Source organism: Salvelinus fontinalis, chromosome 1, assembly GCF_029448725.1.
Source record: "Salvelinus fontinalis isolate EN_2023a chromosome 1, ASM2944872v1, whole genome shotgun sequence".
Taxonomy (NCBI): Eukaryota; Metazoa; Chordata; class Actinopteri; order Salmoniformes; family Salmonidae; genus Salvelinus; species Salvelinus fontinalis.
In genome coordinates this window covers 42,900,287-42,924,644 of record NC_074665.1, presented here as the reverse complement: position 1 = coordinate 42,924,644, position 24,358 = coordinate 42,900,287, and the positions used below count along the sequence as shown (strand labels likewise).

At 43.2% G+C, this 24,358-nt stretch overlaps 1 protein-coding gene across 4 annotated transcripts in view; it reads left to right on the top strand.

Annotated features, from left to right (window-relative positions):
* svild (supervillin d) overlaps positions 1-24,358 on the top strand; it is a 116,478-nt gene that overhangs the window by 78,893 nt on the left and 13,227 nt on the right. For all 4 annotated transcript variants that reach the window (XM_055922005.1, XM_055921987.1, XM_055922012.1 and 1 more), the window contains 12 exons: positions 5,372-5,519; positions 5,709-5,792; positions 6,200-6,286; positions 6,754-6,937; positions 12,112-12,284; positions 14,085-14,240; positions 14,574-14,710; positions 18,752-18,899; positions 19,237-19,382; positions 19,468-19,643; positions 20,268-20,397; positions 20,909-21,221. In XM_055922005.1, coding sequence (XP_055777980.1) covers positions 5,372-5,519; positions 5,709-5,792; positions 6,200-6,286; positions 6,754-6,937; positions 12,112-12,284; positions 14,085-14,240; positions 14,574-14,710; positions 18,752-18,899; positions 19,237-19,382; positions 19,468-19,643; positions 20,268-20,397; positions 20,909-21,221 — 1,882 coding nt within the window. The remainder of the gene's footprint in view (positions 1-5,371; positions 5,520-5,708; positions 5,793-6,199; positions 6,287-6,753; positions 6,938-12,111; positions 12,285-14,084; positions 14,241-14,573; positions 14,711-18,751; positions 18,900-19,236; positions 19,383-19,467; positions 19,644-20,267; positions 20,398-20,908; positions 21,222-24,358) is intronic.

Genomic DNA, 24,358 nt, shown 5'->3' with positions numbered 1-24,358 from the left:
TAGGTCTGCGAGGGGAAAGGGTCGAGTCTGTCTTAGAATTCATCTGTTGTGTAGATTCTGCTGTATTCGTTAGGAGAACTTGGGTAACCATTTACTTAAAATCCTACAGGTATCATGCATTATTATGCAGTTATAATGCATTGAGGTACTGTCATGAGCATGCACGACCCTCTTATCTCATACTGATCCTGACTAAATACCACACATTTTGAGTCTGTTGAAATGCTGTTACATAGGGACTTCAAATATTATAAGTCTTATGAGATTTGATAAAGACGTGCATGAGTACTTATAGCAAGTTTATTAAGCATTATACCTGCAGGCTTACTAAAGTGTTACCAAAGCCTACAGGCCTCAATCTCAAATGGGAAGGGTGGGCACCATCTTAATTATGTATCCCCCTCTTCTCACTGAATAGGTCCACCTTTTCACCTCCCTCTCTCCTTTCCCCTCGCTCTTCCCGCATTCCCTCATAGGTTGGGAATGACTCCTGTTGCTTCTCTGCACGGTCTCAAAACCCAATTTCCTCCCACTCCAGCTGTGGTCTCGCCGGATATTAAGGATGACCCACCCTCCACCCCCTTCTCTCCTCTCTTCCTCCCCTGCTTCCACCTCAAGACCCTTTCCTCATCTCTGTATGATACCCTGCCTATTCTGTCAACCGTACACACTGACAAGTCTGTAGTAATCAGGTGAGTTACTGGGAGTGTGTGTGTGTACGCGCTTGTGTTTGCGTGTGTGTGTACACCTAGTGTGTGTGCAAGCTTGTATGTACAGTACCAGTCAAACATTTGGACACACTTACTCATTCCAGGGTTTTTCTTTATTTTTATAATTTCTACATTGTAGAATAATAGTGAAGACATCGAAACTATGAAATAACACATGGAATCAAAATATATATAGGCCTAGTTTATCGGTGTACTGTTGGAATCATGGGAATAGAATGATTATTGTAGTTCAATAGTTACAGTATAGTGGGCAGCACTTTGAATACATGTTATTTGACATGATGTCAAATAAATAAGTCAGGGAGGAATTATTGTGAAAAGGTAGGAACCAAAGTGTTGGTCATCGTTTCCCAGGGGGCCCTATACGATGGTACATTCCCCTTTTATGTAGCTAACTAGCTAACATATTCATGCTTTGCCTATTTCTCTCTGTAGATACCGTTACACAGAAATGCTGATCTAGGCTTACACCAGCACTGGTTTCAGGTTGTATTAGCCATCTAAGTTTAAAGAGCTCTAGCACCTTGGACTCAGGGAGAAACTTTGTAGTTGGGAAGGAGAAAAAGAGGGAGGAGTATTGGGGATAGTCGCATTAGAAGGGGTGGGAGATTAGGAAATGTTGGACAGACAAGGAGGCATGGCAGAGTCAAATAGGAATCCTGACTTAATGAAGTGGTGATTAAAGAGGTCAGCCATGTGCTCCTTATCAGTAACAACCACATCATCAACATTAAGGGACATGGGCAGCTGTGAGGAGGAGGGTTTATTCTCCATGTCTTTAACCGTTTTCCAGAACTACTTGGGTTTAGACCCACAGAGGGAGAACCGCTCCTTAAAGTAACTAACTTTGGCCTTCCAGATAGCCTGAGTGCACTTATTTTTAATTTTCCTGAACGAGAGCCAGTCAGCCTGAGTATGCTTGTGCCGAGCGATTTGCCAAATGGAATTCTTGAAGTGGAGTAACTCTGCCAGATCACGGTTTAACCAGGGGCTGAACCTGTTTATAATTCTCATTTTCTTTATGGGTGCGTATTTGTTAACGATACCTCTGAAAATATAAAAAAAGAAGGTCCATTCGTCTTTGACAGAGGGGATAAAGCTGATTCTATACCAATTTAGAGGCCAGGTCATGAAGGCTGGCTTGCTCATTAAAGTTTTTTTAGCAAGTGTCTATGACAAATCAGGACAGGTCGTTTCACTGAGCTACCATTACAAACACCAGCTGTCAAACAGTGATCACTAAGGTCATTACAGAAAACACCAGACTGATACCTATCAGGATTATTTGTAAGGATAACATCAAGGAGAGTAGCCTTTTCTGGGTGTTTGGAGTCATACCTTGTGGGATTGGTAATAATCTGAGAAAGATTTAGTGCGTCCATTGCTTTAGGACTTGGTCAGGTGGTTTAAGCATGTCCCCGTTTAGGTCACCTAACAGGACAAATTCAGACTTCGTGTAATGGGCCAGGAGAGCGCTTAGGGCATTTAGGGTACAGGCCGGTGCTGATGGTGGCCGATAACACCCAGCAAAAGTCAACTGAGCTATTTGAAAGTTTAATGCGTAAAACCAGCAAATCAAATTGTTTGGGGACAGACTTGGTGGAGACAACCGAGCACAGAAGGTGTTCCTTGGTAAAGATTGCCACTCCATCACCTTTGGAAGATCTGTCTTGCCAAAAAATGTTATAAGCAGAAAGGTTAACGTCAGTGTTCAAAACACTCTTATTTAACCACGTCTCAGTAATGACCAACAAATCAGGATTGGAACTGTGAAAGTACTTTGTTTTGCGAAAAGTGCAAATCAATCCCAGAACAACAGCAAAGGACCTTGTGAAGATGCTGGAGGAAACGGGTACAAAAGTATCTATATCCACAGTAAAACTAATCCTATATCGACATAACCTGAAAGGCCGCTCAGCAAGGAAGAAGCCACTGCTCCAAAACCACCATAAAAAAGCCAGACTACGGTTTGCAACTGCACATGGGGACAAAGATCGTACTTTTTGGAGAAATGTCCTCTGGTCTGATGAAACAAAAATAGAACTGTTTGGCCATAATGACCATCGTTATGTTTGGAGGAAAAAGGGGGAGGCTTGCAAGCTGAAGAACACCAACCCAACCGTGAAGCACAGGGGTGGCAGCATCATGTTGTGGGGGTGCTTTGCTGCAGGAGAGACTGGTGCACTTCACAAAATAGATGGTATCTTGAGGACGGAAAATTATGAGGATTTACTGAAGCAATATCTCAAGACATCAGTCAGAAATTTAAAGCTTGGTCGCAAATGGGTCTTCCAAATGGACAATGTCCCCAAGCATACTTCTAAAGATGTGGCAAAATGGCTTAAGGAAAACCAAGTCACGGTATTGGAGTGGCCGTCACAAAGCCCTGACCTCAATCCTATAGAAAATTTGTAGGCAGAACTGAAAAAGCGTGTGCGAGCAAGGAGGCCTACAAACCTGACTCAGTTACACCAGCTCTGTCAGGAGGAATGGGCCAAAATTCACCCAACTTATTGTGGGAAGCTTGTGGAAGGCTACCTGAAACGTTTGACCCAAGTTAAACAATTTAAAGGCAATGCTACCAAATACTAATTGAGTGCGTGTAAACTTCTGATCCACTGGAAATGTGATGAAAGAAATAAAAGCTGAAATAAATCTTTCTCTCTCCTATTATTCTGACATTTCACATTCTTAACATAAAGTGGTGATCCTAACTGACCTAAGACAGGGAACTTTTACTGTGATTAAATGGAATTGTGAAAAACTGAGTTTAAATGTATTTGGCTAAGGTGTATGTTAACTTCCGACTTCAACTGTGTGTGTTTGTATACCTTTATCTGTAACTGTGTGGTGCCTGTCCTTGTATAGTATTCAGGCTACCTCTATTTATGCAATCATAAGGTACTATGCCTTCTGCTGACATTTTTAAAAACATTCCAAATGACAACATGTGTTATGATAGATTTTCATCAAGTAATCTTTAAGATTTCATTGTGTATTTCAGACCCTGTAATATCCATGACGGTCGTTTTTCTTCTCTAAAGTAATAATAGAGATGGCCATCTTTTTAAAATTTTAGTTTGTGGAATCAACCAAGCCTTTCCTTCAAAATGGGTATCCATGTTTTGACCCAAGATTTATATATGTTCAGGTGTGGGTGTCAAGTCTGGGGATGTGATTTTATATGGAGCCTTGGGGCCTGAAACCCTATCTCTTTTATGTCTCCGCATAACACTTATATTCATAGACATTTTAGCTGCCAGCTAAAGCTGAACAGTTTTAGTCATTCTGTTCATATTTCTATTTCTCGTAATTCAGTTCCTTTTGACTAATTCAATATCTATATATCTTGGTATATTTCTATGTAATATCAACTTTCTCAATAATCTAGACTGGGACCATTGCATTACCTATCTACCTTACTCCAGTTTTCTGGACACATTGAGCTTGTACTGGACTTAACAACATGCTCAAATGGGAAATCTCCATTGAAAATGCTTTTTAGTCCAGGATTAGGTTTAATCTGTGTCTGGGATGCCGGCCCTGTGTGTTTAGGTTGGTACTCTATTGTTGAATGTATCAGTGAGTCAGCAGGTTTAGTTGCTTCCTAGTTTTCAGCTGAACAAAAACTAATGCAGACTTTGACAGGCCAGGTGGTTCTAGGAGTTCTTTTGATCTACTGTATGTATGTTTAACATATGATTCCATTCTCCGCGTGGCGCTAGGCAACGTTCCCTCGACGTTCATTCAATCATTGTAGTTTTACGTTTCACAATTAGCATTTTAACTTTCACCCGAGTAAATTAGCGAGATTAAATAATATCACATTGTTATTTTCTAATAAGTTGATAACAATTGCCATTTTGAAACCATGCACTCCCGAAAGGGGTTTTGTTATTGTGTCTCACAGCTCACACACACCATTGTACTGTACTCAGCCATTGGAAATCAAGCCAAGGCCATAAAATGCATCACGGATATTTAATATCATGAATTACTGTGCAACAGCTTGTGGGACTTGTGCCTGGTAAATTCCACAGTAATTCATTTTAATGATGGAATTTAGGTGCAGAAATGGCAATGAAGCAAAATTCATGAGTATACATTTGTTTTGCTACTGAGGGGGGAAGTGGGGTTCTCTGTTGGTAGTGCAGCTCATAAGTTTCCTGAAGACCAATGTAGTTTGGGAAATGTTCCAATATGTGTTTGTGCTCTGTTCCACTCTCTGTCTCTCTGTCTCCCTCTTGCTCTCTCTGCATCTCTCTCCCACACTCTTTGTCTCCAACATTCAGCTGTAGAAGTAGCCTAATATTCTAGGTACGATGCTGTAACACCTGTCAACACATGAATTCTTAAAGGACGTCACGCTCTTTACTTAGCGAGTGCCACTTCCTCCCGATTTGGCCCATACCTGTCGCGAACTCGGGACCTCTGCCTTGCCAGCTCACGTGACCGCCTTCCTGAATCGTCTTACCAGTCTGCGCCACCCCGAAAAGCTAGCTATTTGCTGACACAAGTTGGGACACTTCAGACTGAGGAATCGGTTTCACACATTCCCATGTGTTACACATTCATTTGCCTATTTCTAACCTGTCTCCCCCTCTCCATCCCTTTCTCCTTCCTCTCTCTTCCCCCATCAGAAGTCCAGTGCGGACGTGGAGACCAAGATGTCCCTGGCGGACAGGATGAAGATCCTGCAGGAGAAGGAGGAGGCATGGAAGAGCAGGGGGCGGGGCGCTGCCAACGACTCCACCCAGTTCACCGTGGCCGGGCGCATGGCCAAGAGAGGTCTGCATCAGACACCCCTCTTTTATCACACCTATCGTTACACACACGCATGCTGTTTTTATATGGACTAATCCTATTGTATGTGGAGTGGGCTTAAAAATGCAGCTTGGAAATACTATATTTAGAGTATATACTCACCTTCATACTTCATATTGACGTCAGTATGACCCCTGTTTTCTTTCCCATCAGGTCTTGTGTCCGAGACTAGTAAAGAGGAGTCTCCCATTTCTCACATTAAGAAGTCCAGCTCCACGCCAGTCAAGCCACATGAAGGTATACTATGTTCTCCTTTTGATGATTAGATAGACTGATGATTAGATAGACTTAAGGGATAGTGTAACATTTTGGCAATTAAGCCCTTTTTCTACCTACCCAGAGTCCGATGAACTCGTATTAGTTTCTCGAGCCTATGCTATCTAGCGTTAGCGCAATGACTGGAAGTCTACTAGAAGTATAGCATGCTTAAGGGCTTAATTGCCAAAATCTTGCGCTATCCCTTTAAGCCTCTGCTTGCTATTTGGGATTTAGGTCCATAGTTAGTTGCCCCATGACATGTATTTGTTAAAAGTGCTATACAAGTGCCATTTTCCTAGACTTCTGAACTTAGGAAACTAACCATACATCAAGTGACCTGTTGTCAAAATGGCCGCCTGTATGTTGTCATCTCTTTTGCTGAGAAGAAATCTCCACTCCGACTGGCGTCAAGGTGGAAGGGGACAAGAGGCTGGACAAGTTAGAGTCCTTCCTGGACAAGCTCCACGGTAAAGGTAAATCCCACACACTGACACTATTAGGTTTCACCATGGCCACACTTTTTGTTATGACACCTTTTAAAAATAAAGCCACTATCAGGTTTCTCTGTAGGCACACTTTTTGTCATGACACCCTTTGTGCCATAGAAGCTTGAAAATCGACACTCAACACACAATTGCCAATAAATAAGAACATTTCTCTGTCCAATAGACTTCTGCCTGAATCTTCCTCACACTCAGAGTTACAGAAAGCAACTGGAATCGCTTGTTGAGTTTCTTGACGTTCAAACTTCTCTGACACATTGGCTTGCAGGGCTATAGTGCGATAATGGGTAAACTGGTAATGAATCCATAATGAGTCATACACATGGGGTTTTGTAGAAAACTAGACAGCGGTGGCCTTTTGATCTACAGTAGTAAGAGTTCAGTCAAACTGGTTGAATCCTGAAAGTTCTCATTTCCTGCTTTCTGTTTCTTGGCAGGGCTAGGGCACAGCCGGACATCCACCATCGAGGTGACTGCCGAGACAGAGAAGGAGGTCATGACCCTGGATGATGAGGAGACGTTTGGCCGCTTTTACAAGTCTGTGTCGCCCACCGCTCGAGGCACTGTCGTTACTGCGCTGACAGAGGAGGAATTCAGCGACCTTCAAGCCGACACGCCAAAGTACGGTTCAGTCTGTGTCAATGTAGCAATCTACAAACTGTATTGGAATCAGTCCTGTTGAATATAAACTCAGCAAAAAAGGAAACGTCCCTTTTTCAGGACCCTGTCTTTCAAAGATAATTAATAAAAATCCAAATAACTTAACAGGTCTTCATTGTCAAGGGTTTAAACAGTGTTTCCCATGCTTGTTCAATGAACCATAAACAATTAATGAACACTCGCACCTGTGAAACGGTCATTAAGACACTAACAGCTTACAGACGGTAGGCAATTAAGGTCAAAGTTATGAAAACCTAGGACACTAAAGAGGCCTTTCTACTGACTCTGAAAAAAAACAATGAAAGGTGCCCTGGGTCCCTGCTCATCATCGTGAATGTGCCTTAGGCATGCTGCAAGGAGGCATGGGGACTGCAGATGTGGTCAGGGCAATAAATTGCAATGTCCGTACTGTGAGAAGCCTAAGACAGTGCTACAGGGAGACAGGACGGACAGCTGATTGTCCTCGCAGTAGCAGACTACGTGTAACAACACCTGCACAGGATCGGTACATCCGAACATCACACCTGCGGGACAGGTACAGGATGGCAACAACAACTGCCTGACTTACACCAGGAATGGACAATCCCTCCATCAGTGCTCAGACTGTCCGCAATAGGCTGAGAGAGGCTGGACTGAGGGCTTGTAGGCCTGTTGTAAGGCAGGTCCTCACCAGACATCACCGGCAACAACGTCGCCTATGGGCACAGACCCACCGTCGCTGGACCAGACAGGACTGGCAAAAAGTTCTCTTCAATGGCGAGTTGCGGTTTTGTCTCACCAGGGGTGATGGTCGGATTCGCGTTTATTGTCGAAGGAAGGAGCGTTACACTGAGGTCTGTATTCTGGACTGGGATCGATTTGGAGGTGGAGGGTCCGTCATGGTCTGGGGCAGTGTGTCACAGCATCATCGGACTGAGCTTGTCATTGCAGGAAATCTCAACGCTGTGCGTTACAGGGAAGACATCCTCCTCCCTCATGTGATACCCTTCCTGCAGGCTCATCCTCCAGCATGACAATGCCACCAGCCATACTGCTTGTTCTGTGCGTGATTTCCTGCAAGACCGGAATGTCAGTGTTCTGCCATAGCCAGCGAAGAGTCCGGATCTCAATCCCATTGAGCACGTCTGGGACCTGTTGGATCGGAGGGTGAGGGCTAGGGCCATTCCCCCCCAGAAATGTCTGGGAACTTGCAGGTGCCTTGGTAGAAGAGTGGGGCAACATCTCACAGCAAGAACTGGCAAATCTGGTGCAGTCCATGAGGAGATGCACTGCAGTACTTAGTATCTGGTGTGGCCACCAGCTGTATTGACTTTTGATTTTGACCCCCCCCTTTGTTCAGGGACACATTATTCCAGTTCTGTTAGTTACCTGTCTGTTGAACTTGTTCAGTTTATGTCTCAGTTGTTGGGTCTTGTTGTGTAAATATTTGTATGAACATATGTTAAGTTTGCTTAAAATAAACGCAGTTGACATTGAGAGGACGTTTCTTTTTTTGCTGAGTTTAGTTCTCATGGGGAGAATAAGTCAGGGAATTCCACTAGTCAATTTGATTAGTTGAGTTTGCTTGTCTACTAGAGTAGTTGGTACTTGAGGTGAGATTTGGAAACACTGTTTTAACAAAGTATAGATAGTCGTTTTTAGTTTTGTCTTTTTCCCCATATTCATTTAGGCAAATTGCTCTTCTTTATTTATTCCTACAGAACGAGCATGACTATACAGAATCTTCCATACCAATGTACTTTATGAGATGTACTGTACCAGTTAACTTGATCATTGTGGGGGCGATAGGCATTGATTGAAGCTCAATGTTGAATAAAAAAATCCCCACCATCATATCTAAGCCAATATGACACCAATCTTGATGAAAATTCGTAAATCAACTTGATTGGAGGACACAACACGCTCCCCGCAACTCGTCATGAGCCGTCCAGCCGTTACCGAGAACCACATACTGGGTTGTTAGCAATTGATTTTTAAAACAATTTATTGCGCCTACCTAGCTCAAATTCTAGACGTCGGATTAAAACGAGACTATAGCGTCCATAAAGTGACTATTGGACTTTTTTTTTTTTTTTTATGCCGGATTTGCTAAATTTGTAGGTGCAACAATTTTTATAAAATGCATAATTTATCGCTCTCACATGCACATAAGAAACAACAATGTGCTACCTTTTTTGTAGCATTTATAAACAATGCTAACATATTTTGAAATCAGTGGAATTCAAGTATGATAGCTAAGGAGATGGAGAAAACACCAGGACAACCATGGCATCCGACAGGAGACGCCTCCAACCATGAATGATGTATGCGATTAAGATAGTCTAGCTAGCTACATTTTCGGATATGACATGTTTCTAATTTTATCAGAAAGAGCCATTTGCTTGGCTAGCTATAGCCTAATGTTAGCTAGCTAACATTGTACCTGGTTGGTTAGCTACCTGCAGATGCATGCAGGGTAGTAACGTCATGAGTTGCTACATGTCTTATCAAAAGACTCCACCATGCAAGTAACCATTTCGGGTGCGTTCCTAAATTCAATCTGTCCATCTACTCCGATTTCAGAGCACTCTGAGTGTGCCAGAGAGCGCAGAATAACGGATTCATTTACAAACACTTAACACCCGTTGAATATGGCCGGTGTCAGTAAACTCATCGGTCAGAGTGTCCAGTGGATGCTCTGAATTTGGAATGGACAATCTGACAGCACACTGGATAACATAACAGCCTAACCAGCTCTGCTAGGGCGAGTAATGTTCAGTGAGCTGTTCTCTCTCACTTACAGTAGATGACTGGAAGTAGCTAGCAAGTTAGTACATTTGGATCTACCCTTAAAGAGATGGGTGAGGCTAAAGCTTAAGAGGATGTGAACGATGCTGAATGGGTGTAGACAAAGAAGGGCTCTCCAATAGTAGTAGCAAAATATTCAAAGGCCATTTTCTCAAATTGAGTTTACAAGTTTATCAACTTTCAAAGCAAAATTGCTTTCCCTTTGTTCCTGAACTGTAGTGTATGATATGCCATTTTGTAGCTCTGAGTGCTACATAAGACCGATTTTGAGCCGGTCGGTCACATTTGTGCTCACTGATCAACACAGTGTCAAGTTACTTTTCAGTGTGTTCACGTAAAATCTGAAGTCGCCAAAGTAGTGCAGGGGCTGCACAAGTGTAAAATAACATCAAAATCAGAGTGTGCAAAGCTGTAAAGGCTAAGGGTGGCTACTTTGAAGATTCTAAAATATCAAATATATTTGGATTTGTTAACACTTTTTTGGTTACTACATGATTCCATATGTATTATTTCATAGTTTGGATGTCTTCACTATTATTCTACAATGTAGAAAATAGTAAAATAAAGAAAAACCCTTGAATGAGTAGGTGTTACCAAACTTTTTACTGGTACTGTACATAATCATACGAAATGCTATGAGATCAGGCTGCAGCACAGCCAGCCAGCAGCGTGCGGTCAAAAGAAAAGGAAACGCTTTCTACTTGATCAATTGAGTCTGTTTTTGAGTGTTTTTAACAAATCAACTGTTTTAGACTATATTTTCACCAAGCAAGATAAATAAATGTGCAATCACTACTGAGTGTATGAACAAAATCATTTTGGAATGAATGCTTCCAGACATTTAAATAGTCTGTCAAAGTCAACGTTTTAAGAACAGGATTTGGAACGTAATGGTTAGAGTTCCTGCCTGTGGATTAGAACATTGCAGTATCGCCTCCTGGAGGAGATATTGTGACCATTCTTTCATTAAACCTCTTAGACGTGAAGTCCTCTGTTTAGGGGACCTGTATGGTTCTGGTACTGGTTCCCAGCAATATTTTCGCTTATATATTGATCTGTTGACACCATACTCCTTTCTTTTTGGCATTTTAATCTATGTGTGCTGATCAACAGGGCCATACTAACGACTCTACCATGTGTTGGATTTTTTTCAACTCTGCCGTGCACACCTGTGTGATGCTAGCCACAGTAAGGATTAGCCACAATAGTGGAATCTACAGTTCGCCTTCATAATAAAAGTACCCCATATAAAAGTGAGTCAAACAATGGAATAATGCCATTATTTAGAGTAGATAATGCTAGACAAGGTTGGAATGTAGAACATCCATTAGCTGTGGTATATTGTCCATATACCACACCACCTCGGGCCTTATTGCTTATTTATAATGTTGTATAATAATTTAGCATAATCACCTTCCGGTGTAAAAAAACATGGAAATTATAAACAAAAAACAATGTTTTATGTGAGAATAGGCATTGGTCTGATGCCAAAAAATAAATGAAATTCACAAATGTATATTATTCTTGCGTCGCCATCTTTATTGCAAAAAGAAATACAAGTACAAACAACTACATATTATTTTGACAGAGGTAATGAACTCTCCGTTAATCGGCACAGCAATTGATAAAACAGGATCATGTTTGAAACAAGTGCTTCTGAGCATAATATTACACAGATAAGCTAACAGTTACAAAAATCATGAATGCAGACATGCTATCTGAGTTACTGTGTCCAACACACCACCACCTGTTATGTTGGGCACCTACTGACCAAAAAAATAATGTTATTATGTTATTTTTTTTAAATTGCATGTTTTGCTAAAATTAAAGCTTAAGGAAATACAGGCATGCACCACATTACTACAAGACAAATCGTCTCAATCAAGCCTGATGGTCTTGTAAGAATAAAAGCAAAGTTTGCCTTCATTTAATTTATAAAGCATGAAAAGGTAGCGTAATGGGAAAGTGTCTTACTGTGGTGGGTGAAGATTCCAATACTTTACCTTGTATGTCGTACAATCACATTATTGTGGAAGCACCTCAAAAAATATGAATTAGGTGGTTTGAGAACGTTTGAATCCTAAGCAACCTGCCTACACACAGTTTGAAGTACAATACCAACATAGCTACTATAGCAGGTCAGAGCTGTTTCCTGGAAAACCTTGGTAGAACATGGGTGGAATAGGCATTGTGGTGCTCATGTGAATTTCCTTTATTTTTTGGCTTCAGACCAATGCCTATTCTCACTTAACATCGTTTTTTTGTTTTTAATTAACCTTTTGCATTTGTAAATGATCTCAAGGTGTATATCTCTCCTTCTAACCTCCCTCTTCTACGTATGATTCTAGGTTGACGTCGGCAGTGACGGAACACAAGCGTGCTGTGCGTCCTACTCGGAATAACCAGGGCTCACGCAACCCCCTCCGTGCCCTGGCGGCCCGCAACGACATCCGCCAGGTCTACACGGAACAGAGACTCAATATAGCTACCGTGGAAACCAAGAGGATCCAAGTGGAGAGGAGTAAGCCATCCCTATGATATGCGTTCTGTAATGCAATGTTGTTTATTTTATTTTTAACCCCTTTTTCTCCCCAAATTTGTGATATCCAATTGGTAGTTAGGCTTGTCCCATCGCTGCAACTCCCGTACGAGCTCAGGAGAGACGAAGATCGAGAGCCATGCGTCCTCTGAAAAACGACCCTGCTTTGCACACTGCTCGCTTAACCCGAAACGCCGTACAACTGGAGACCGACGTTAGTATGCATGTGTCCGGCCCGCCACAGGAGTCGCTAGAGCGCGATGGGATAAGGACATCTTGGCCGGCCAAACCCTCCCCTAACCCGGACGATGCTGGGCCAATTGCGTGCCGCCTCATGGGTCTCCCGGTCACGGCCAGATGCGCCACAGCCTGGGATCGAACCAGTGACGCCTCAAGCACTGTGATGTAGTGCCTTAGACCGCTGCACCACTCAGGAGGCCCATGCAACTCTGTTTTCAAAAATAACTATCCGTTTAACAAGTTGTAAATATATCATTTTCTAAAAGGTGAATCCAAAGGCAATCTCCAGGTGGCTAAGGAAGTGCTATTCTATTTTATTATATTCTGTCACTACACTGTTCTTGATCACAGTCTACATTTACCTTATGCATTTACCTTACCTCCGGTCTAAAGAAACATGATCTGAAGAACGGGAATGAGTTTGCCTACTATTGGCCTATGTTATCTGGCTACGCTCCCATGACATAGGCTGTAGGCTTGTTCATTTAGCTGACATGATTGATTATAAGTCCCCTGCCATTATTTTGTTTTATCAGATTTTATAGTAAGAAGAATAGAATTGAACTTAGCTGAATAAAATATACTTAAACTAAAAATATAAACGCAAAGTGCAACAATTTCATTTTTTTTTTACTGAGTTAAAGTTCATAGAAGGGAAAACAGACAATTTAAATTAATAAATGAGGACCTAATCTATTGATTTCACATGACTGGGCAGGGGCACAGCCATGGGTGGGCCTGGGAGGGCACATTTCTGAGATATTTTATATCAGCTCAGGAAACATGGGACCAACAGTTTACATGACATTGCCTACATGATAAAAAGACAAGAGAGCAAGACCAAGAATAAAATGTTATAGGCTGAATGCTTGCTGTTTAAGGTACCAAACTGTCTGTTCAAGCATTTGACACACAGTTCGGACACTCATCGGTGCAACACAAGATATGCAATCAGTGGTCTCGTCACTCCCCAGGTCCAGAACAGAGGCTGGGAAATGCACTTTCTGAAACCCCAAGTAACTCAAGCTAGCAATAAAACCACATTTAAAAAACACCTTACGGGCAACCGGGACTGTGAAGAGACAGACATTTTTATATATTTTGTATTGTAATTTGCACTGTATTATGTAGGGGCTCATAGGGCAGGAGCCGTCTCCTGTTTCTGAAGTGTGAGGAGGGAGGAGATAATAGAGTAGTATCAATATTACATTATGTATTTTATTTGTTTTGTTTCCTGTTTGGACCCCATACTAGTAAATACTATTACTAAAAGGTGGGTTTTGAGCCTAGACTTGAAGGATTGAATGGAGTCAGATTCGCGGGTATAAGGGGGGGGAGAGAGTTCCAGAGAGTGAGGGTGACATAGCTGAATGCACGATCCCCCATGGAGTCAGAGGATTAGAGGCTGCGGGTGGGGGATGTCGATGAGTCGCTGCTAACCTCTATTTTTGATTGCTACCCACCCCCGTTTCAGCTCACGTCCACATTGGCCAAGTACAATAATGGCCTACTAACCTCCATTTTGTCTCTTGTCATCCACAGTGGCCAAGCATTCCAACCTGGCGGACGCAGCTCTGGCTGGCCTGGCTAGCAAGGAGAACTTCCGCAAGGTCAACCTGCGCAGCACCAAGTCCACTGAGGTGGTGACCAACAACAGCACGCTGCCCTTCAACAAGCTCATGCTCATCCGCATCAAAGGTCAGTCAGAGGGCAAAGGTCAATAGGTCAGGAACGCCCTTTTTCTGTTCAGAAATTGCACCATATTCTCAATATAGTGCACTACGTTTTATTTACAATGATTCTTCATTGTAAATAAAATTGACATATTTAAAAAAATATATATATATTACCAGTACTCTTGAATAATACAACAGTGGCACAGATTTCAAACTTTGCTTCACCCTTCCACTTCATCTCCAAGGAGTGTACAGTATCATATATTTTTCGGAAATTCTTTCCTTAACTAAACATCCATAAACCGTAAGTGAGTGTCTGGTTTCTAAAGGAGGTCTGTCTGGGTGTGGTCTGCAGGTCGGAGGCACGTGCAGGTGCGTCTGGTGGAGCCGTCTGCCCATTCCCTGAACAGCGGCGACTGCTTCCTGCTTATCACCCCCAAACACTGCTTCATGTGGAGCGGAGAGTTCGCCAACGTCATCGAGAAAGCCAAGGTACTAGACATGCACTATATATACAAAAGTATGTGGACATCCCTTCAAACTAGTGGATTCGGCTAATCAGCCACACCCGTTGCTGACAGGTGTATAAAACCGAGCACACAGCCATGCAATCTCCATAGACAAACATTAGCAGTAGAATGGCCTTAATGAAGAGCTCAGTGACTTTCAACGTGGCACCGTCATAGGATTTCACCTTTCCAACAAGTTAGTTTGTCAAATTTCTGCCCTCTAAGATCTGCCCTAGTCAACTGTAAGTGCTGTTGGAAACGTCTAGGAGCAACAATGGCTCAGCCATGAAAGTGGTAGGCCACACAAGCTCACACAACGGGACCGCCGAGAGCTGAAGCGTGTAGCGCTTAAAAATCGTCTGTCCTCGGTTGCAACACTCACAACAGAGTTCTAAACTGCCTCAGCACAAGAACTGTTTGTCGGGAGATTTATGAAATGGGTTTCCATGGCCGAGCAGTCACACACAAGCCTAAGATCACCACGCGCAATGCCAAGCGTCGGCTGGAGTGGTGTAAAGCCCATTGGACTCTGGAACAGTGGAAACGCGTTCTCTGGAGTGATGAATCACGCTTCATCGTATGGTAGTCCTACGGTCGAAATCTGGGTTTGGCGGATGCCAAGAGAACGCTACCTGCCCGAATGCATAGGACCAACTGTAAAGTTTGGTGGAGGAGGAATAATGGTCTGGAGCAGTTTTTCATGGTTCGAGCTAGGCCCCTTAGTTCCAGTGAAGGGTATTCTTAACGCTTCAGCATACATTGACATTCTCAACGATTCTGTGCTTCCAACTTTGTGGCAACAGTTTGGGGAAGGCCCTTTCTTCTTTCAGCATGACAATGTCCACGTGCACAAAGCAAGATCCATACAGAAATTGTTTGTCGAGATCGATGTGGAAGAACTTGCCTGGCTTGCACAGAGCTCTAACCTCAACCCCATCTAACAACTTTGGGATGAATTGGAACGCCGACTGCGAGCCAGGCCTAATCGCCCAACATGCACTACCACTCAAAAGTTTGGGGTCACTTAGAAATGTCCTTGTTTTTGAAAGAAAAGCACATTTTTGTCCATTAAAATTACATCAAATTGATCAGAAATACAGTGTAGACATTGTTAATGTTGTAAATGACTATTGTAGCTGGAAACGGCAGATTTTTTATGGAATATATACATAGGCATAAGAGGCCCATTATCAGCAACCATCACTTCTGTGTTCCAATGGCACGTTGTGTTAGCTAATCCAAGTTGATCATTTTAAAAGTTTAATTGATCATTAGAAAACCCTTTTGCAATTATGTTAGCACAGCTGAAAACTGTTGTGCTGATTAAGAAGCAATAAAACCTTCCAAAAAGCCTTCTTTAGACTAGTTGAGTATCTGGAGCATCAGCATTTGTGGGTTTGATTACAGGCTCAAAATGGTCAGAAACAAAATACTTTCTTCTGAAACTCATCATTCAATTCTTGTTCTGAGAAATGAAGGCTATTCCATGCGAGAAATTGCCATGAAACTGAAGATCTTGTACAACGCTGTGTACTACTCCCTTCACAGAACAGCGCAAACTGTCTCTAACCAGAATAGAAAGAGGAGTGGGAGGCCCCGGTGCACAACTAAGCAAGAGGACAAGTACATTAGAGTGTCTAGTTTGAGAAACAGACACCTCACAGGTCCTCAACTGGCAGCTTCATTAAATAGTATCCTCAAAACACCAGTCTCAACATCAACAGTGACTAGGCGACTCCAGGATGCTGGCCTTCGCGGAGTTGCAAAATAAATTCCAGATCTCAGACTGGCCAATAAAAAGAAAAGATTAGGACTCCCGGGTGGCGCAGTGGTCTAGGGCACTGCATCGCAGTGCTAGCTGCACCACCAGAGACTCTGGGTTCGCGCCCAGGCTCTGTCGCAGCCGGCCGCGACTGGGAGGTCCGTGGGTCGACGCACAATTGGCCTAGCGTCGTCCGGGTTAGGGAGGGTTTGGCCGGTAGGGATATCCTTGTCTCATCGCGCACCAGTGACTCCTGTGGCGGGCCGGGCGCAGTGCGCGCTAATCAAGGGAGCCGGGTGCACGGTGTTTACTTCGACACATTGGTGCGGCTGGCTTCCGGGTTGGAGGCGCGCTGTGTTAAGAAGCAGTGCGGCTTGGTTGGGTTGTGTTTCGGAGGACACATGGCTTTCGACCTTCGTCTCTCCCGAGCCCATACGGGAGTTGTAGCGATTAGACAAGATAGTAATTACTAGCAATTGGATACCACAAAAATTGGGGAGAAAAGGGGGTAAAAATTAAATAAATAAATTAAAAATATATTTTAAAAAGATTAAGATGGGCAAAAGAACACAGACACTGAACTGAGGAACTCTGCCTAGAAAGACAGCATCCCGGAGTCACCGCTTCACTGTTGACATTGAGACTGGTGTTTTGCAGGTACTATTTAATGAAGCTGCCAGTTGAGGACTTGTGAGGCATCTGTTTTGTCAAACTAGACAAAACAGTCCTATTGTCCTATTCCTGAAAGCAAAATATCTGAAGCTTCTGCACATGAATCAAAGTTGAATCAATCACTTATGTGTAAGGTCGCATAATGATAGTTGTCTACAATCTACAAAACAGAATATAACAGCGTATTATAACAATACTGTAAGACGAAAAACATCACCTCATGAGATTTAAGGAAGATTGTGCGTATTTCTCATGCGGCCAAAACTCAACAGCGTGCGCCACTAGGCAAAATGTGTTTTGATTGAAACAAAACACAGCTATGCTTCAGTTGAACTCCATCTGCTCAAAAATTCAGTCATTATACATCATTCAAAACAACACTACTTCGAAACAACACTGTACACACCTCAAGAAGATCTAAATGCATATTCCCATTAAACTGATCAGATGATTGGCATGGATGGTTCATCGTAAAACATGACTTTTCATTCACAATTGACAGTGAGAAATGTGAAGGGAGGATGACGACAAAAGTAGAGGTCAAGTAGAGGTAAAGAAACACACGTGCAGAACGTGATACAGCTGTTGCTCTGGGGAAGATTCAGTGTTGTTTTTTGCTCGGGGGGTCCTTGACAGGGCCGGAATGGGGTGGTTACTTTTGTAACCGCAGCCTCTGTCTATAATTAAACACAAAACCAATGTTTTAGGTGAACATTTTGGACTGATCCATAGCCCGAAAAAGCTAGGAAATTCAAATGAGCTTCATAGCCATAACTTCACTCATGTACTTCCAAGGTTTTTCAGCACTCAGCTTTGACACATGCTACATGACTGCTATGTTGGTATAATGTACTTCAAACAGGATGTACTCACCACAACATTCTCCTGGAACAGGCTACTGTTATCTGATCCTTTCAGATCTACTCACAGGGACATGGGCTGAGCACTCTCCCATTACATTCCTTCCACCTTTCCATCCATCACTCTCAACCCTCTATTCTACATGACTATCATTCACTAACACTGTCCGACTTCTCAACATGTTCTCAAATGAACAGATGATAAGGAAGACTGTTATAGTTTATGAACTATTTGTTTAAAAATATATATTTTAAATATATCTTCATTTTATTGTCTAAATATGATATTTAGGAAGACCAGCCCAAAATAGTATAGTTTAAAAATATTTATTTTGAAAATGGCAATGTGTAAAAAATATATTCATTATATTTTTAAAGAGTAAAAGCAGTTGGGCAGTTCAGTTCAGTGCTTGGTCCTCTTCCTCTGAGACTGCTGACGCTCTGGCTCCGAGCTGATGTCCACGTCTATCTGGGGAGCGTAGCGTCTCACGCCTCTGTTATAATGCTTTTCTATTTGATCAATGTACTGTAGTTGATCCCCATCCCGAAACGGTATCTACAGTAGGTCCTAATCCCCCAGACACTTCTGTTGATCCGAAAGTAGTCCGTTTCATTCACGTCAGGAAGTTAGTCGAAATACAAATAATGAATTGGGGGAAAAAGTTTTACGTTGCTTGCCCGAATGAACATGGCCATGGTCTAAGCTCTTTGGCCTGTCCTGTATCCCTAGGCTTCAGAGATGGCATCGTTCGTGCAGGCTAAGAGGGACCTTGGTTGTAAGGCCTCCCAGGTGACTGTGCTAGAGGAGGGCATCAACACTGACAACAAATGGGCTAAGGAGTTCTGGGACCTACTGGGAGGCAAGACCGACTACAGAGGTACATGCATGCATGTTTGCATGTCTCTTGCAGTCTCTCTCACGCACATACACATACACACACACACACACACACACACACACACAGTGTACACTTACACAATAAATAAATGCGCCTACTCGCATAAACACATTCTTGTACACACACACACACACGGTGGACCAGGTCGTAAACATATCCCAGGTGCACTCTTGAACACAGACCACACACAAACACACATTAGATGACCGTATATTATTTGATGACCATATCTAATACACCCCCATCACACACACACCACCTTCCAACACCCAAAACACACACACGTATGTCCATTTCCATGTCCATCTGTGTGCAGGTGCAGGGGAGCCAGAGGAGGATGAGCTGTATGAAAGTGGTGTGTTAGACTCTAATGGGGTCTACGGGCTGCAGGAGGGCAAACTGGTGCCCCACAAAGAGGCCTGGGCCTCCATCCCCAGTGTCACCCTGCTCAACTCTAAAGAGGTATATAGCTGTGTGTGTAAGTTTGTGTGTCTTAGTATATATGTGTGTGTGTGTGTCTGACTTTCCTGATTCCCTCTCTCTCTAGGTGTTAGTGTTTGACTTTGGCAGTGAGGTGTACGTGTGGACGGGGAAGGACGTCCCCCTGGGTGACAGAAAGGTGGCTGTCCAATTAGGGAAGCAGCTGTGGAGCGGTTCTTACGACTACAGCAGCTGCAGGGTCAACCCCCTGGACTCCTGTTCAACCAATACTGATGTCCCTGAGTGAGTTGCAAGCTCTTAGCCTGCCCATTTATACACACTGTCCAATCACATCGCTCAGTTTTTGATGACCACAGGAAAATTCAAAAGGTCTTTGCCGGGTCATGCCACAAAAACGTTTGGAGTTGCTTGAAGGGCTAGTGTTTGAAGGACCAGTGCTCTCATTTGAACAGAGTACCACTAACACGAATATGCAGAGGCAAAGGACTGTCTACACTAGAGTATGGCAGCATGTGTCTAGCATCTGTTTAGCAGTGATAAGTATTTGCAAATGTTGAAGTCAGTGTCGATGGAGTGAAGATGGGGCAAGGGACCTAACGATACGATATTATCACGATACTTAGGTGCCAATATGATATGTATTGCTATTCACGATTTTATATGTATTGCGATTCGATATTGCGATTTGATCTTCCAAACATATTGCTCTTGTCTGCTACAGAGAGACATACTCGGAGTCAAAGTATCGTTGTAAGATCATCAAATAATATTGCGATATGTATTTGTATCCATTTTCTTCCCCCATCACTGCTTTAGATGCACCGCTTGTATCTGTCTGTGAGAAAGTGTTTTTGTTGGTGTCGTTTTCTCAATGTTTGTGTGTATCTGTATGTGTTTTGTGTGTAGGCAGGGTGAGGGACGTCCCAGCTGGGCTCTGTTCGGCCGACTGTCGGAGCACAACGAGACGGCTTTGTTCAGAGAGAAGTTCCTGGACTGGGCCGAGAGGAAAGATGAGTCTGCCATGGATGAGGCCAAGGTATGGAAATGGGTTTAGGGGGGAGGCCATGGGCTTTATCTCAGTTGCTTAAACATCTGTCCTCAATCAAAACATAATTATTATTAAGCCCTCTTTACATTAGCAGTTGTCACCATAGTGCTTACACAGAAACCGAGCCTAAAACCCCAGAGAGCAAGCAATGGATTGGGAAAGACAGGTGAAAGCAATATGGTGCAAGCTCATCGTTAGGCTGTCTTTCACCTGATCAGTTTTTTTCAGATCAGTGCAGATGAGGAGACAGGGAGAAGAATGTCTGTGTAGCAAATGAAAAGCGTTCTGGTATGGGGATGCAATTAAAAATGTTTACCTCAATACAGTATTAAAAATAATAGATTCATAGAATGTACCCTTTTCAGGCCCCACATTGGGTCATCATGTTATGAGGCATAATCACATACTTAGTCATACAGTATATGCTCCCATTGCTTTTGTGGAAAGAAGGGGGGGGAAATACTAACACCCATTTCCTCCTCACTCTCTCCCCCTCCAGAGCCCTGTCCACTCTACCCTCCGCTCGCCGCTTGAGGCGGCCAAGCCCGACGTCTTAAAACAGTGCGACGCCAAGGCCCTGCTGGACAGTGTGGGAGGCCCCGTACGTAGCCTCCTGGAGGGCGTAGACGTGCAGCGTGGCTACGGGCTGGTCCGAACGGAGGACGGACGCCAGGCGGAGCTCGCCACAGTGGCAGTGGACACCTGGCATATCCGGGAGTTTGAGGAGGAGGAGCTGGTGGCGGCGAGCTTGGGCCAGCTGCATGAAGGAGACACCTACGTGATCCGCTGGAAGTACTCGGTCACCACTGTGGGTGAGTAATGTCAGACGAACATCATCAAAATCTACTTAAGGTAGACTCACTGTGGGTGAGTCACGGTATTAGGTGTAACATTATATTGTATCTCTATGGGAGTAGATGTAGTACAGCGGGTTGTTGAGGAGAGGGATGTTTTTGCACGCTGTAGTTGTTCGTAGTTCCAGAGGCATGGAGGAAAAGACGATTGAGAAACTCCAGCTCACTGGTATTGTATCTTGAATATTTCAAAAACAACTAATTGGATCTCGTCAAAAGTTTTGATCAATGCTTTACCAGGATTAAGTACACAATCGGTGATAGTTAAAGATGTTTTTGCCATATGTGTATACCCGTCGGTTCTTGAAGAATAATATCTCATGAGCTGACTATAGCTAACGTCAGCCATTCAGCTTATGAAGTTAGTCCCAGATGAGTCTTCCAATGGAGCCCTCTGTCTGGAGAGGTAAATGAAGCAGCGCTGTAGGAGCTGTATCTCCTACGCTTTGTTTCGGGACAAACTGGAAGAGATCCAGTGCGGCAATTGTTTGCTTGCCGAGGATTATATGCTCGAGGTGGCTTCCTTGATCATGCAGATAGCCAGCCTACGTAAGAACCTGGGGGAAAACGCAGAGTGGAATGTTTACCGTTTGCGCATGTTGGATGCATTTCCGTCTTGTCGTTTGTCGTTATCCGACTGGCCGGTGTTGCTCGGAGTTCGTTCGCCAGGGGAGCCATCTCCTACCTCTCCTTCCCCATCTGATAGCTGAGTTGAAGCAAAAGGGAGCATGGCAATCAACGATGGTCGCATGTCACGAGCCGTGGAAGCCGCAAAGCAGCCTACACTCCCAGCGAGAGGCCCTGGAGTCTGATTTTCCTGCACCTTAGTCACTGGGGGTACCTGTGTCTGCGGCCGCTGTGCCTACTCCTATCCTTCCCCTACGATTTCGACGTCGGCGAGTGTCCGTCCCTGCTCTGGATCGAGCTGGGCTTCTCCATTTGTCAGATGCCTGAGCCATCCTGTGAATTGTGGGAGTGGGGGCTTTCCTCGTCCTTCTCGCCGGCCGGGGTTTTGGGCAGCTCCGTGGTAAGAAATGTGACTGTTCCTGGTGCAAATGCAATGTCCTATACCGGAGCATGAGTAAATGACATTACTAATCTGCTCCCGAATGTAGTACGGCAGGACATGGACATCGATTCTATCGTAGTCCATTTTTGTTTTAATGACATTATGAAGGGCTGCTCTGAAAAGTTTAAACTGGATTTCAAAGAGTTGATTGACTCTCTGCTTGACACTAATAAAAGATCCATCATATCTGGCCCTATGACCTCTCTGAATTGTGGCATTGAACACTTTACTAGGTTTCTTTCTCCTCACAACTGGCTACGTGATTATTGCAGCTTAATGGGTGTAACTTGTTGACAATTTTGATACCATTTGGAAACAAAACACGTTTTATAAAGAGGATGGGATCCACCCAAATAATTTGGCTTCCTGGACCCTTTCACAGCATTATAAGGCTGCGTTGAGACAATGACTTATCAATGACCCAAGCCCAGTTAATCCCTACCATTTGTGTTCCTGAGTCAACATAATGCTTTAACAAATGTATATTATACCAAGGACATTGGTAGACACAATGTAAGTAACCTAATTGTGGTCTCTCAAACCGCCCCGAATGCCTCTGCTGATCCTACAGCTATTGTATGCAGCAAGCATGTCTATGAACCAGATTTATGCTGTTAGCACTGAGGCGTTGGGCCCTAGTAGGAAGTCTGTGTGCAGCTCACCCTGCACGGACATAAATAACACGAGAATGTCTACTTCTGCAAAGCTTCCCAATGAAAACAAACATCCCAGAAAAGTTCTCAAAATAGCCCACGTTAACATATGCAGCTTTAGAAACAAGGTTAATTAAATGAATAACTTGCTAGTAACAGATGACATTCATATTCTGACCATCTCAGAAACTCACTTAGACAATACCTTTGTTACAGTGGTAGCAATACAAGGTTATAACATTTATAGAAAATACAGAAATGCCAGTGGTGGAGGTGTTTGCTGTTTATATTCAGAACCACATTCCTGTTAAGATTATAGAGGATCTCATGTTAAATACTGTTGAAGTAATATGGTTACAGGTTCATCTGCCTCAATTAAAGCCCATTCTTGTGGGAAGCTGCTATAGACCACCAAAGGGCTAACAGTCAGTATCTGGATAACATGCTTGATAATGCTTGATAATGTATGTGATATCAACAGAGGTCTATTTTCTGGGTGATTTGAATATTGACTTGCTTTCATCAAGCTGTAACCAGTGCCTGCAACCTGGTCCAGGTTATCAGTCAACCTTCCCGGGGTAGTTACAAATAGCATTGGAATGTAATCATCAACATGTATTGATCACATCGATTTTTATTTTTTTATTTGTAATAATGACAATTACAACAATACTGAATGAACACTTATTTTAACTTAATGTAATACATCAATAAAATCAATTTAGCCTCAAATAAATAATGAAACATGTTCAATTTGGTTTAAATAATGCAAAAACAAAAAGTGTTGGAGAAGAAAGTAAAAGTGCAATATGTGCCATGTAAGAAAGCTAACGTTTAAGTTCCTTGCTCAGAACATGAGAACATATGAAAGCTGGTGGTTACTTTTAACATGAGTCTTCAATATTCCCAGGTAAGAAGTTTTAGGTTGTAGTTATTATAGGAGTTATAGGACTATTTCTCTCTATATGATTTGTATTTCATATACCTCTGACTATTGGATGTTCTTATAGGCACTTTAGTATTGCCAGTGTAACAGTATAGCTTCCGTCCCTCTCCTCGCCCCTACCTGGGCTCGAACCAGGAACACATCGACAACAGCCACCCTCAAAGCAGCGTTACCCATGCAGAGCAAGGGGAACAACTACTCCAAGTCTCAGAGCGAGTGACGTTTGAAACGCTATTAGCGCGCACCCCGCTAACTAGCTAGCCATTTCACATCGGTTACACCAGCCTAATCTCGGGAGTTGATAGGCTTGAAGTCATAAACAGCGCAATGCTTGAAGCACAGCGACGAGCTGCTGGCAAAACGCACGAAAGTGCTGTTTGAATGAATTCTTACGAGCCTGCTGGTGCCTACCATCGCTCCGTCAGAC